The sequence below is a fragment of the Ceratotherium simum genome, chromosome 9 (assembly GCF_057802395.1).
Source record: "Ceratotherium simum simum isolate JZ-2026a chromosome 9, ASM5780239v1, whole genome shotgun sequence".
Classification (NCBI taxonomy): Eukaryota; Metazoa; Chordata; class Mammalia; order Perissodactyla; family Rhinocerotidae; genus Ceratotherium; species Ceratotherium simum.
Genome location: NC_141908.1, coordinates 45,552,540 through 45,564,484, shown reverse-complemented (window position 1 = coordinate 45,564,484; position 11,945 = coordinate 45,552,540). Strand labels below are relative to the sequence as shown.

At 34.4% G+C, this 11,945-nt stretch overlaps 1 protein-coding gene across 7 annotated transcripts in view; it reads left to right on the top strand.

Annotated features, from left to right (window-relative positions):
• Positions 1–861: 861 nt before the first annotated feature.
• Positions 862–11,945, top strand: part of LOC101388071 (sodium channel protein type 3 subunit alpha) — an 80,777-nt gene continuing 69,693 nt past the window's right edge. For all 7 annotated transcript variants that reach the window (XM_087435313.1, XM_087435312.1, XM_087435310.1 and 4 more), the window contains exons 1-3: positions 862–1,125; positions 6,544–6,662; positions 8,440–8,529. In XM_087435313.1, coding sequence (XP_087291439.1) covers positions 862–1,125; positions 6,544–6,662; positions 8,440–8,529 — 473 coding nt within the window. The remainder of the gene's footprint in view (positions 1,126–6,543; positions 6,663–8,439; positions 8,530–11,945) is intronic.

Below are 11,945 nucleotides of genomic sequence, written 5' to 3'. Positions count from 1 at the left end.
GGGAGTCAGTTCTCCTTTTGTCCCTACCTCATACATGAAGACTGAAGCACCGAGGGGTTACATTTTGCAAAGTCATGGGGTTCATAAGTGGCAGAGCCAGGGTTTAGAACAGAGGGAGTCTAGCTCCATAGTCCATGCTTTTAACCACTACACCAAATGAAAGATTCAGGAAGAATATGAAAATTGTCTTGGAACAGTTGAAGGGCAGCAGACTGGAAAAGGAAGTAAATATATTCTGCACTGCCTCGGAAGGCTCCAAGGTGAAACGCTAAAAGCAAACAGAGTTTTGATTTCCCTGTCACTGCTGATGGTCAGACCTTGTCTGGAGAACCAGTGGTCGATGATGCTGATAACGAGAACAGTGGTTGAGTTAAGCAAAACTTCTTTTCCTATCCTGCTATTTTATGAGTCAGGGATATACCATTGCCTTGGCATCAGTATTTCTTTATTTGGAGAGTTAGTAAGATGTGATAAAATGAGAAGGGAGAAAAATAACGGGTCCTTAGGTAATTTTATTGACAAGCATTAGTAGCATTACTCTTTTAACCAAAAGTCTACTACAATATATTTTGGTTCCAAGGTCTCAAGAACAGACTTTTTGATAAACTTATAAAGTTGGTTTATTGAACGTTACATTGAATGATGATGTTTCCAAGTTAAAATTTGTAGTGCAGCACTAAAAGCACTACTTGTAATGTTCATACTTTAAAAAATTCCTAGGAGAAACATTAAATGACATCTTGGTTGATTTTCTTAATCCTTTTCATTCACTTGCTTTCTTAACTTTCATGCATTTTTTTTTTTATTGTAGGCAATTCTTATGCAAGAAGCTAAACGTAATTAAATGTGCAGGATGAAAAGATGGCACAGGCACTGCTGGTACCCCCGGGACCTGAAAGCTTCCGCCTTTTTACTAGAGAATCTCTTGCTGCTATCGAAAAACGTGCTGCAGAAGAGAAAGCCAAGAAGCCCAAGAGGGAACAAGACAATGATGACGAGAACAAACCAAAGCCAAATAGTGACTTGGAAGCTGGAAAGAACCTTCCATTTATTTATGGAGACATCCCTCCAGAGATGGTGTCAGAGCCCCTGGAGGACCTGGACCCCTACTATATCAGTAAGAAAGTGAGTGGTAGATTTTATACTTCCAAAAGTAAAGTTAACACTTCCAAAGTTCAGTCTTTAATTAAACACTTTAATACACTTTTCTCTGGCTCGTATACATACTGCATCATAATTTTTCTACGGTTAAAGATTCTACACTTTTCATTTCCACTTATTTTTAAGTGCAGTATAATAAGCAGAAACATTTATAAGAAATGAAGTCAAGATTTGTCTACAGTGAAGAGATATGAAGAGATGAACAGTTTCTACAATTTCACAGTAATTGAGATAGTGAAAATTAAAATTGACATCAACAAAGCAAAATATCTGCTATTGCTGACAATATTTAAGCACATGGTAGAGAACAGAATAATGTTTATGCAAAAGAAGAGTTAGGGGTAGATGTACTTCTTATATTTTAGTTCTTATTTGGCTTGAGGTTTCTTCACAATAGATTTGTATTTTAGAGGATAATAAATAATCTTTTACTTAGCATCCTCCTATAGGAAGATAATACATTGAGAAGCATGTTCACCCAGAGATACATTTTTGGAGTTTTTTGGTCCACTATCCTGGAATATAATTGGGAGCTTCTCTTAACCTTACTTAATTTGTGACGGGCTAGATTCTGGAACACCTACATACTGTTATAACATCACTCTGAGAAAAAAATGTCAAGAACAGAAGAAAAAACCCTCAAATTTTCTCCATCTCTATATGATTTAAATCAACAGTTAGGACTCTGCCATCCTAATGCTAGAATAACCATAAAATTCTGTCAGAATTAGAATGTTTTTGAAGTTAAACCAGCTGTGCATTTCCTATTTAAATAGGAAATATTTAAAAAATGGATGATAAATTTTATGCCTTCTAATTGGATATTTTGGCATCTTATAACCACAATTTATATTTCACATTCATGAGCATAAAAACAGGTTTATGTAGAAACTAAAGATAAATTAATATCACCATGAATTGATGGCTTATGAATTAAAGAAGATATTGGATGCCTTTATTAGTCTAAGCCAGCCCTTTTAAAAGGAATGGCTAAAGAAATTGCATTCTTTTAAGCAGCATACAATTTAACTTTATAAGCTCAATGATGGCTAAAGGGAATGACAATTATTCAGACGTGGAACTAGCCCTATTGCACTAAAGGAGTGCTTCTCGAACTTGCGTGTCCATAGACATCACCTGAGGATCTTGTTAAAATACAGATTCTGATTTCATAGAGCTGAGGTGGGGCCAGACATCCTGCATTTCTAACAAGCCCTCAAGCGAGACTCATGCTGCTAGTACACGGGCCACACTTTGAGTAGCAAGCTTTAAAATGCTTTATTTAAAGTCACAAAACAAATTTAAATAGTTAAACGGGTCCTTTCTTTTTTCTTTTTGCTTTTTAACTAGTTTCATGAAAGGTGGCATTTAATATATATTCATATATTCCCAAAAGTAATTTATTCTAGTACTTCACTATAGAATTGATAAAGAAAATTTTGATAATAATACTGTATTATCACACACGGTGATGACAGTGCGATATCCCTCCCAAAAATGGAAGAAAATTCTCTTTTGAAAAGTATTGATTCAAAGTATATATTTGCAAAGATATCTTCAAGAAATAGGAGTATGACTTACTCTGATATGATTAAAAGTATTTGCTACTTAGAGAAAGTGTCTTTAAGAAAGGGAATTGGTAAGATTAAGGGGGGAAAAATAATAATAGAGACAAACATCAGCATTTTCCAAGGAAGACAAATCTTTAGTAGTAGCCTTGAAAGCATTTTCCTCCCCAAATCAAGGCCACTTATTGTAGAGGTGCCACACTGGGCTACCTAACAGAGATGTCATTAACCATCAGGCATCATTTGATTAAGTCGGCTTGTTTGGACTCCACCTTCAGCCAAGAACCTTCTTATTATAATTTGTCTTCCTGTAGATCTGCTTAAAAGGAAAGAATGTGCCAGTTATGCCACTGCAATTATTTCAGTCCATGTGACAATAATCTATCTCATCGTAAATAAACAGATTGGCATTCTGATTTTATATGTCAGGCTTTCAAGCTTGGTTAATGTGAGTCTGCCGCCAGGACATAGAATTGTTCTCTGGGTGCTAACAGTCAGTGTTTATTGCCTCCCTGTCTGAGAACCAGACTTGGACCCTGAATTAGTCATGGTGGCTGTGACTCATCTTGGGAAGCCTCTAGACAGCTTCTTCACTGTTGGCTGCACTGCTTTCCTTTATGAGGTATCTATATAAAGAGGAAGACAGAAGTAATATTATAAAAAGGTAGTTTGTGATTCTTAGGATAGGAGCTAACAGAAGAAGCTGATGGGGGAAGTTCTGAAATTTTCAAGTATGGTATGAAGCTTATGTTAATTACATGAACTAATATAGGTGAAAGGCATTTAAAAACTGCAAAGCATTATATAACTGTCTGCTGCCACTAATCAGTGCTACATTTTACATACCTAGTTTAATCAGATAAGCAACATCACAACGTATTTTAATCGCATTTAAGTTCACCAGGTAATAACTTAGGAATAGTGACAGTGATAATAATAGCTAACATTTTTTGTGCTCAGACTTTGTCAGGCACTGTTTGAGTGCTTTAACCGGCATAACTCACTTAATATTCAAAACACCAGTGAGGCAGCTACTATGTTAGCTTCATTTTACAGATGAAGTGAAGCCCAGAGAGGTTTAGTAACTTGCCCAAGGTCACACTTCATAAGCCGTGGATTTAGGATTTGAACCCAGGCAGTCAGGCTCCAGAGCCAGAGCTCTTAACCACTAAGCAAAACTATACATGGTGTCTATTAACCTAATAAAAGATAATGTCAAAAACTGGTTGTATAATTTTTTGAACTCTCTGATTCATGTGGTCCTACTCAGAGATGTAAAGCTTGTTCCTGCCTCAAGTAGTAAAAATTTTAGTGAACTTATAAGGTGTGATTTGCCCAGGAAAAAGAAGCAAGCAGCATTCCAGAGTGGACATTACCAGTTTAGTATACTTCTGGCTATAGCATTCATCACCTTAGTAGCAACACAGTGCTGTTTTTTTAAGTCACATCATTACTTATCATTACTTGAAAACCAGATTTCAGAATTGACACTATTTATCCCTCCCCCAATCATCTGTCATTCTCTCAAGTAATTTTCAGTTTAGGTACATCTCTCAACAACATCAGAGCCCCAAATTTCAAATGTCTTTCTTGTAATTCTTCACTATACAGGACATTAGTATTCTATTCCTCATTTCTCAGAACTCAGGGTTTTCTTTGTGTCGGGTGTTGGTCTCCAGAATAAACTGGGATTGTGTTCATAAGCCTGCTCTGTTCCAGAACCTGTAAATTCAATGAAGTTGCCCTTGGCACGTCATCTTTAATCTCATTAGTACCACGAAAGCTAATCTTGCAGGAAGAGCAGAGAATTCCTTTTTTAAGCAGACAGTTCATTCCTGTTCGCTTTGTTTTCAGAGATCTTTCAAAATAAAATCCTCTCCTAAACAAGTGGCAATTGCTTTTTCAGGGAAATTGTTTCAAAAGAAAGCAGGAGTAAATGCACCTTAAATTACAGTGAACTTTTACACGTTACTGCTGTCATTGAATGCCTAAAGGGATATAGATTGTTTATAATAAATGATCTAATCCTGTGAATTCAAAACAATCCTTTAATGCATTTGTGCTTCAAGGGCAGTCTTCCCAATGTCCACTGTCCCTTGTGGATAATCCGACTGCTAGTAAAGAACAGTTTACTTGCCCTCTTCATAGAAATGTTCAAATTTGTAGAGTGCAGATCATGGAAAATGGTTGGTTAGGTAATGGTTGGCTCCATGGTTTTGAATACAAAAGGGCAATATACAGAGAAATTGTTTTCTCTGTCCTTTATACTCACAATATCATATATTTCTGTCTACCTATTCAAACAGAGCATGGTGTCAGTGAACATGCATGTATGGGATATAGCCCTTAGTTCAAGGGTAAAAACATATTATTAAGTAAATGAATATACAGAATAGATGTCATAAATGTAAATGGCATCTTAAAAGTAAACCCATATTTAATTAAAACAAGTTTTATTTGCAAACCACGCTATTAAATATTGTGAAAAAAATGGAGAAAAAGTAATGGCTTAATGGTTTGTAACAACTTGTAACCTAGTCCTCAGTGGAATGAACCCTATGTGTAAATTGCTACTTGACTATCATTACAAGCAACATGCCAACATGTGCAGATTAATATACTAAGACTTACTGGTAAAGGGAAACAATTAGGGAGTGATCAGAAGGCAGCGTGATTTATCTGGAAAGATGTAATGGAGGAGATGATTTTGATAGCAGAGGACATTCCCAGAAAGTAGGGGTTTTCAACCTTGGCTGCATATTAAAATCACCTGGGAGAATTTTTTAAACTAGCCATGTCTGTGCCCATCCTCCAGAAATTCTGATTCAACTGGTCTGGAGTGGGATCCAATTACTGGTAATTTTAAAATCATCCCAGGAGATTCTGAAATGCAGATGGGACTAAGAATCTCTGATATAATAGTGGGTCATTGGAGGTGGGACCTTATTGCAGGTCTGTTATGGACCTGAGATGAGAGAGAGTTTGGGTGAGATGACCTCTCAGGTGCCTCCTTCCTCTAGGATTCTATTACATTCATTTTCAGAGTCAGAGGGAGAGGTTGACAGGTTGTGAGTGGGATCGATAAGTAGACTGAATTGGCTGGAGCAGAGATGCTTTGATGGGAAAAAATAAAAGATGATCTTAGAGAGACGTGATAGGTAATCGCTGGGCAGCGTAGCTTAAATGCTAAGTTGATGATTATAGGTTTCAGGTCATAGGATTTTAGCTATGGAATGCCCTTTGAAATGATGTATTTCAGCCTCATTCTCAATGCAGCTGCCCCTTCTCAACATTACCAGCAGATCTATAGAATCAGCAAAACCAGGTTATTCAGCCTGTTTGAACGTTTTAAAGTAGGACAACTTCTATAAGGAAAATAGAGAGCCATCATAAACGTTGGAGTTAAAAGACTTGAGGTAATTAAAATATTTATAAAAGATTACTTTGATATCAATGTGTACAGAATAATCTGAAAAGTTACCAAAGCTGGAGACAGATGGTAAGCTTTATATGGAATTGGAGTCTGTAAAGTTAACTTACAACTGGGTAAAAATTATGTGTAGGACCATCAGTTTGTATCACAAAGTTGGAACCTTAGAGACAGATTAGATAAGAGTAAGTCATATCTTTATTTGTAGTTATATGTTAATTTAGGGGAGAAACATCTAACATGCTTATAGTTACAGTATACCAACAGGTTTAAACAAACAAGTGTGAAGAAACAAATCAGGTAAAAAGTTCTTCATGTGTGTAAGCTCTTCAAATAAGCCACATGTCTAACCTAATAATTTTTTTCTCATATTTTCTTTTTCAGACTTTTATAGTATTGAATAAAGGGAAGGCAATTTTCCGATTCAGTGCCACCTCTGCCTTGTATATTTTAACTCCACTAAACCCTGTTAGGAAAATTGCTATCAAGATTTTAGTACATTCATATCCTTTTCATTTGAATTGTCTAAATGCTGTTTCTAGTAGTTGATTTTATAGAAAATGTCATATATTTTTTAATATATATATAAAATTTCTTTGAGATTAATAGTAACGTTTATTGTTCTCATTGATTTTCTGCTATTTATAACAAGATTATTATAGAATGACTATTATGACTCTAGAAGTAAAAATGCAACTAGGATAGTCAATGTGTAAATGAAATACATTGTGTAGTAGGAACAACAGCAACTCTCCTTTACATTTTTTTTTTTTAAAGATTTTTATTTATTTATTTTTTCCCCCCAAAGCCCCAGCAGATAGTTGTATGTCACAGCTGCACATCCTTCTAGCTGCTGTATGTGGGACGCAGCCTCAGCATGGCCGGAGAAGTGGTGCATCGGTGCGCGCCCGGGATCCGAACCTGGGCCACTAGCAGGGGAGCGCGAGCACTTAACCGCCAAGCCACGGGGCCGGCCCTCCTTTACATTTTTATTAACCTCAGTTAGACCATATATAACCATTGCTAAAGAAACATAGTCTACTGTGGTTAGTAGTATTATTTATGTTACTAAATGTTCAAAGTTTTGTGCCTTAATTGGTTCTTTATCTTCAACACCTGGGTCCATCCTTCCATCCTTCCTTCAGTAAATATTTATTAAACTACTATGTGCCTACGTATCTGATTGATAATATATATTTAAAAATTGTTGAACTTAAAACTATTTACAATGATAGTCAAAAAGTGTATGTAAAAGGACAGAATAGGTGTGGATTTCAAGAAAATTCTCGAATAAGTAATGATTAAATAAAAAGGTGATCTTCTGAGGCAGTGTTCAAGAATGGACATTTTATACAGGCAGATTCAAAACAGGCTTATATAAAAACTAAAAGGAGGACAAAATACTGGTTAACCTAGAGACAGGGCAAATAGGACTGATAACCTTCCTTTTGAGGTGCATTTGAATTCTCTCATTCTATGGTTTGATGTTGGAAAGTATTTATATTTTAATATAAAATATTTACCTCAAAATAATCATGAGCTTCCTTACAGTGAAGTCTGGATTGAGATTCCAAGACAAATTATTACCGCGAATTCTCAAGAAGGTTTCAAAATTGTGTTTATCTGTTTAGGTATGGGGTGGACTGGTACAGGAAGATAACCAAATGGCCTGTTAAGTTCTCCCACAGGCTAAAGTGAAAATAGAAAGTTAGAAAACGACATTAACTATCAGCAAAAAATCATCTCTCCCTTTATTCCTATTCTGTAAACTCTAAGGGAATAAGTTACATCACTATAAGACTACTAGAGTACCTAATGACAGTAGGAATCTCAATCAATGTAATTGAATATATTGGGCTATACATTCTTAGGCTTTTTATATTGCATTCATTAACTTTTTGTCAGTCAGTGGAGATTTTAAATTTTATCTGACATACAACTTTTACACTTACATTGTGCTGTAAACTTACTAAAGAATGGTCATTTCCCCTTGTAGTGCAATTTCACACAACTGATTAAAATGCAAAATTCTCTTTTGCTTCAAATAGAGATCTCATTCCATTGAATTCAGTTTTGTGAGGATGTGATGTGAAACAAAAAATGAGTGGACCAAGGATATATGACAGGCTTTGAAGTTTCTTATTATTTTTGCCATTGTTTTAAAACAAATAAGTAAGATTAATTTCACAGGTAACTTGTGTTGATGATTTTTTTTTATATTGGATCTTTTGTAAATGGCCATGATAACGTACTAGCATTTATTCCTTAACTATAATCTACTTTATTCAGCATGCTTATCATGTGCACTATTTTGACCAACTGTGTATTTATGACCTTGAGTAACCCTCCAGACTGGACAAAGAATGTAGAGTAAGTAGAAATGATTTATTGGAATGAGAAATGCACATTCAAATTCTCTAGCAATCTCCTTATGGTTATGGTCTGACTTACGGTTTCCACTTTTTGAAGTCAGGCTAAACACTTCTAAGAAAAAGTTATTTCCATAATATGAAAGAACATAAGGGAAGTTCTTTGGGGGAGTTTTTCTTCCATGAGGTAAGTATTCTTTATAATAAATTCATGATAGTATCTGTTTAAGAAAGATTATAAATAGCATACACTAGCTGGTAAACTAAACCTATCATTTAGCCTAAAAGTTAAGACTCAACTATTGTTGTGCATTTTAGATAAAATAAAATGACCATTTTGAATAATTTGATGAATAAAATTATTTATTCTATTATGTTACTATAATTGTTATATTCTGATACAGTAGACTTAGATATTCAACTGAATACTATTATATTAGGCTTTTAGTTATATGTTAAATTATTATGTTTAGGAAAAATACATTTAGGTATTTAAGTTATTTAGATGTTTAGGTTATATTTAGAGACATAGTTTATTTAGACATAGCATCTGTGCTAAAACACTCTAGATGTGCTCTGTAAAAGAAATAAAATGTCTTCTTCAAAACTATTCTCAAAAAATCGAATGTTTCCCTAAGGGGAAAACATGATTAGGGCAGATCACTCAAAACTTATGAAACTTTGCAGTTAGGACACTAATAAAAATAATAACAATCCCAATAAAAAGATACTGGCCCAGTTAAATCCCTGTGGACATTTATACCTAAAATCACAGCCAGCATGTCTTTTGTAGTCTCAGACCCTGGGCCTCATCCTTTCTCCCTTGAGTTGGAGGCCCTGGGGGCATTTGTATGATGTTATCAAAAAAACCATTTGATTCAATATTTTAATCCAGAGAGAAAGTAGTTCTTGGGCATGCTAAACTAGCCCCTGCTGGCACTAAAGAAGGCACTTCTGTCAATTTTCTGCATTATTATTAAGGTCTTCTTTTATTGCTAAGGATGTTGAGGGAAAAGATGCCCCTGATTCTTTCAAAACATCAATATACTGGGGAAAATTGTGCATTAACTAACACAATTTCTGCATTATAACAACATTATTCCCTAATTTGTTAGTCAATATATGAGGTTATTTATGACAAAGAAATATGCTTTTTAGTGAAACAGAAGGTGTTTAGGTTATATAGACTATTTATGTATACTATAATACAATGATCAGGTATTTGATTGGTTTAGTGAAAGAAAAAATTTAGTATGTTACTTTTATTGTTATGTTTTTAAAAGTAATGTCCAATAAGAGATAAATTATTATGATAAATACTGCCACTTTTATTTCTGTTTTTACATATTTCTGTGAGGATTTACAGCATCATTCTAAGCCATAATTTGTCAGTGATTTAACACATTAGTTAAAGATTTTTTTGACAGTAGCTTGAAAATGCTCCCTAGAAATCATTTTAGTAGAGAATCTAGTTCTTATGTTGAGGCAAGCTATTTCGCAGGATTGTCAGTTACCATTTATGATTTAGGGGTTAACAAATGGATATACCTATTTAAAACTATTCTGTATGTGCTCTTCCCAGCAGAAATTACTGAAGCATTTAAACATGTGTAAATTTTGTTTATTTGTATAACATTATTAAAAGATAGGTATAGGAGACACTTGAATATTATTCCTTGAATATGCAGATCTCTTTTTAAAGTCATTTTTAGAGATGACTATATCCATTATGAAAATAGTCCCAGCCTTACAAAAGTTTTTGACTTATATCTTTCGGTTGGAAAACTTTGCAAAGGTCTCCTGATCGATTATCTCTAGCCACTTGATAGCAAGGTGCAGGAAAACAAGCAAAATATTAGTTACTACAGACAAAAAAAAAAAAAAAAACAAGAGTCCAATGAAAAGAGAAGATAACTCAGTTCTGACCTGAAAAGAGAAGTCATTGGTCATTGATAGCAGAAACAGTCCCTGTAGAAAGAGGTGGCATACACAGAATGGCCTGAGGACTGTATTATATAGTGAGGGTGGTATTATGTAAGGCAAGGCACTTCCACAGACATCGTAATTACAGGAAAAAACCTGTGACATGGACACAATCAACAGCATGATTAGGAGCCTAGTGGGGGCACAGGCAAGAAAGATCAAGGTTCCCTTGATTCCCACTTACCTGTTCAATCTCGTTTGCTAAAAGGCCCTTCTGACCACCCATTCTGTGCAGAGCTCTGTCTCAGATGTTTAGCTCTAAGACTCTCTTCCTTGGAAAGCTGTCAATACTCACCATATACTCCAAATGTCCCTACGAATTTTCCAAAAACAGGAATAGGAGTAGAGACTTTTATCTTACTCCTAGTAATTCTGTACATAACTTAGAATTGCTTAACAGTAGACCATAAGGCACTAACCACTAATATGATAAACAGAATATACATGTGAGCTGTCTCACGGCCTTTTACAAGGCCAGCTATCACTCCAAACAGAATGTCATGGTGATTACGTATAATACACAAAGATCCAAACTAAAACAGAAGTCAACATAAGCTTGGCATTGTAAAATGTATCTCTTCCTAACAAAGTCAGCTACTTCACAAGTAAAGATATCAATTATACATATTCCTCATAAAATCAATCAAATTGTTAAAAAAAAGGAGGGGCAATATTCTTAGCAAAACTAGAGGTGAAGATTTCTGTATACATTTTCCTCTTATTTCTTTGTTACTTCATATGAGAGAAATTTCTACAGAAAATCATGCAAAAATAACTCTCAACTTTTTTCATATATAAAATATTAATAGACTGGAAAATACAATGAATTTTAATAAGAGTAAATCAAATCTTTGTGGCTTGGGTGAAATAATCTGAGGAATAAACTTAAATTGTACTTTTTAAAAGAAGACAATGTTGAAAAACAATCTCTCTCAACTATTTTTGGGAGACACAGAAATAACATATTGTCAACACTCAAAGAAGAGAGGGCTAGAAATACACTATATCAAACAGCAAATGGAAAAGGCTTTCACCATTTTGGATGCTGAAATTTGAATTTGAGCGTGTTTAAATGATTTGGCCCCATTGCATAGAGATAGTAGTGATTCAAGATTAAATTCAGGAATTTTATTATCCCTGAATTTTGGTAATTATGTAAATACACACACACAAAATAATAATGAATTGAAAAATTTCTTGTGATTATATATATATATAATATATATAATATATATATATATGAGAGAGAAAGAGAGATGCAGAGAGGGAGAGAGAAGCAGTTTTATAGCTCTATGTCTGACTTTTAAGGACAAAAAAAGGGAGGTATATTTTCTAGATTAGATATGTAAAATATCCCTAAAACTTATTCTAACCATTAAGAAATTTCTGAATGAAATTCATTCATTTCTGAATGAAATATTTTATTATAAATAA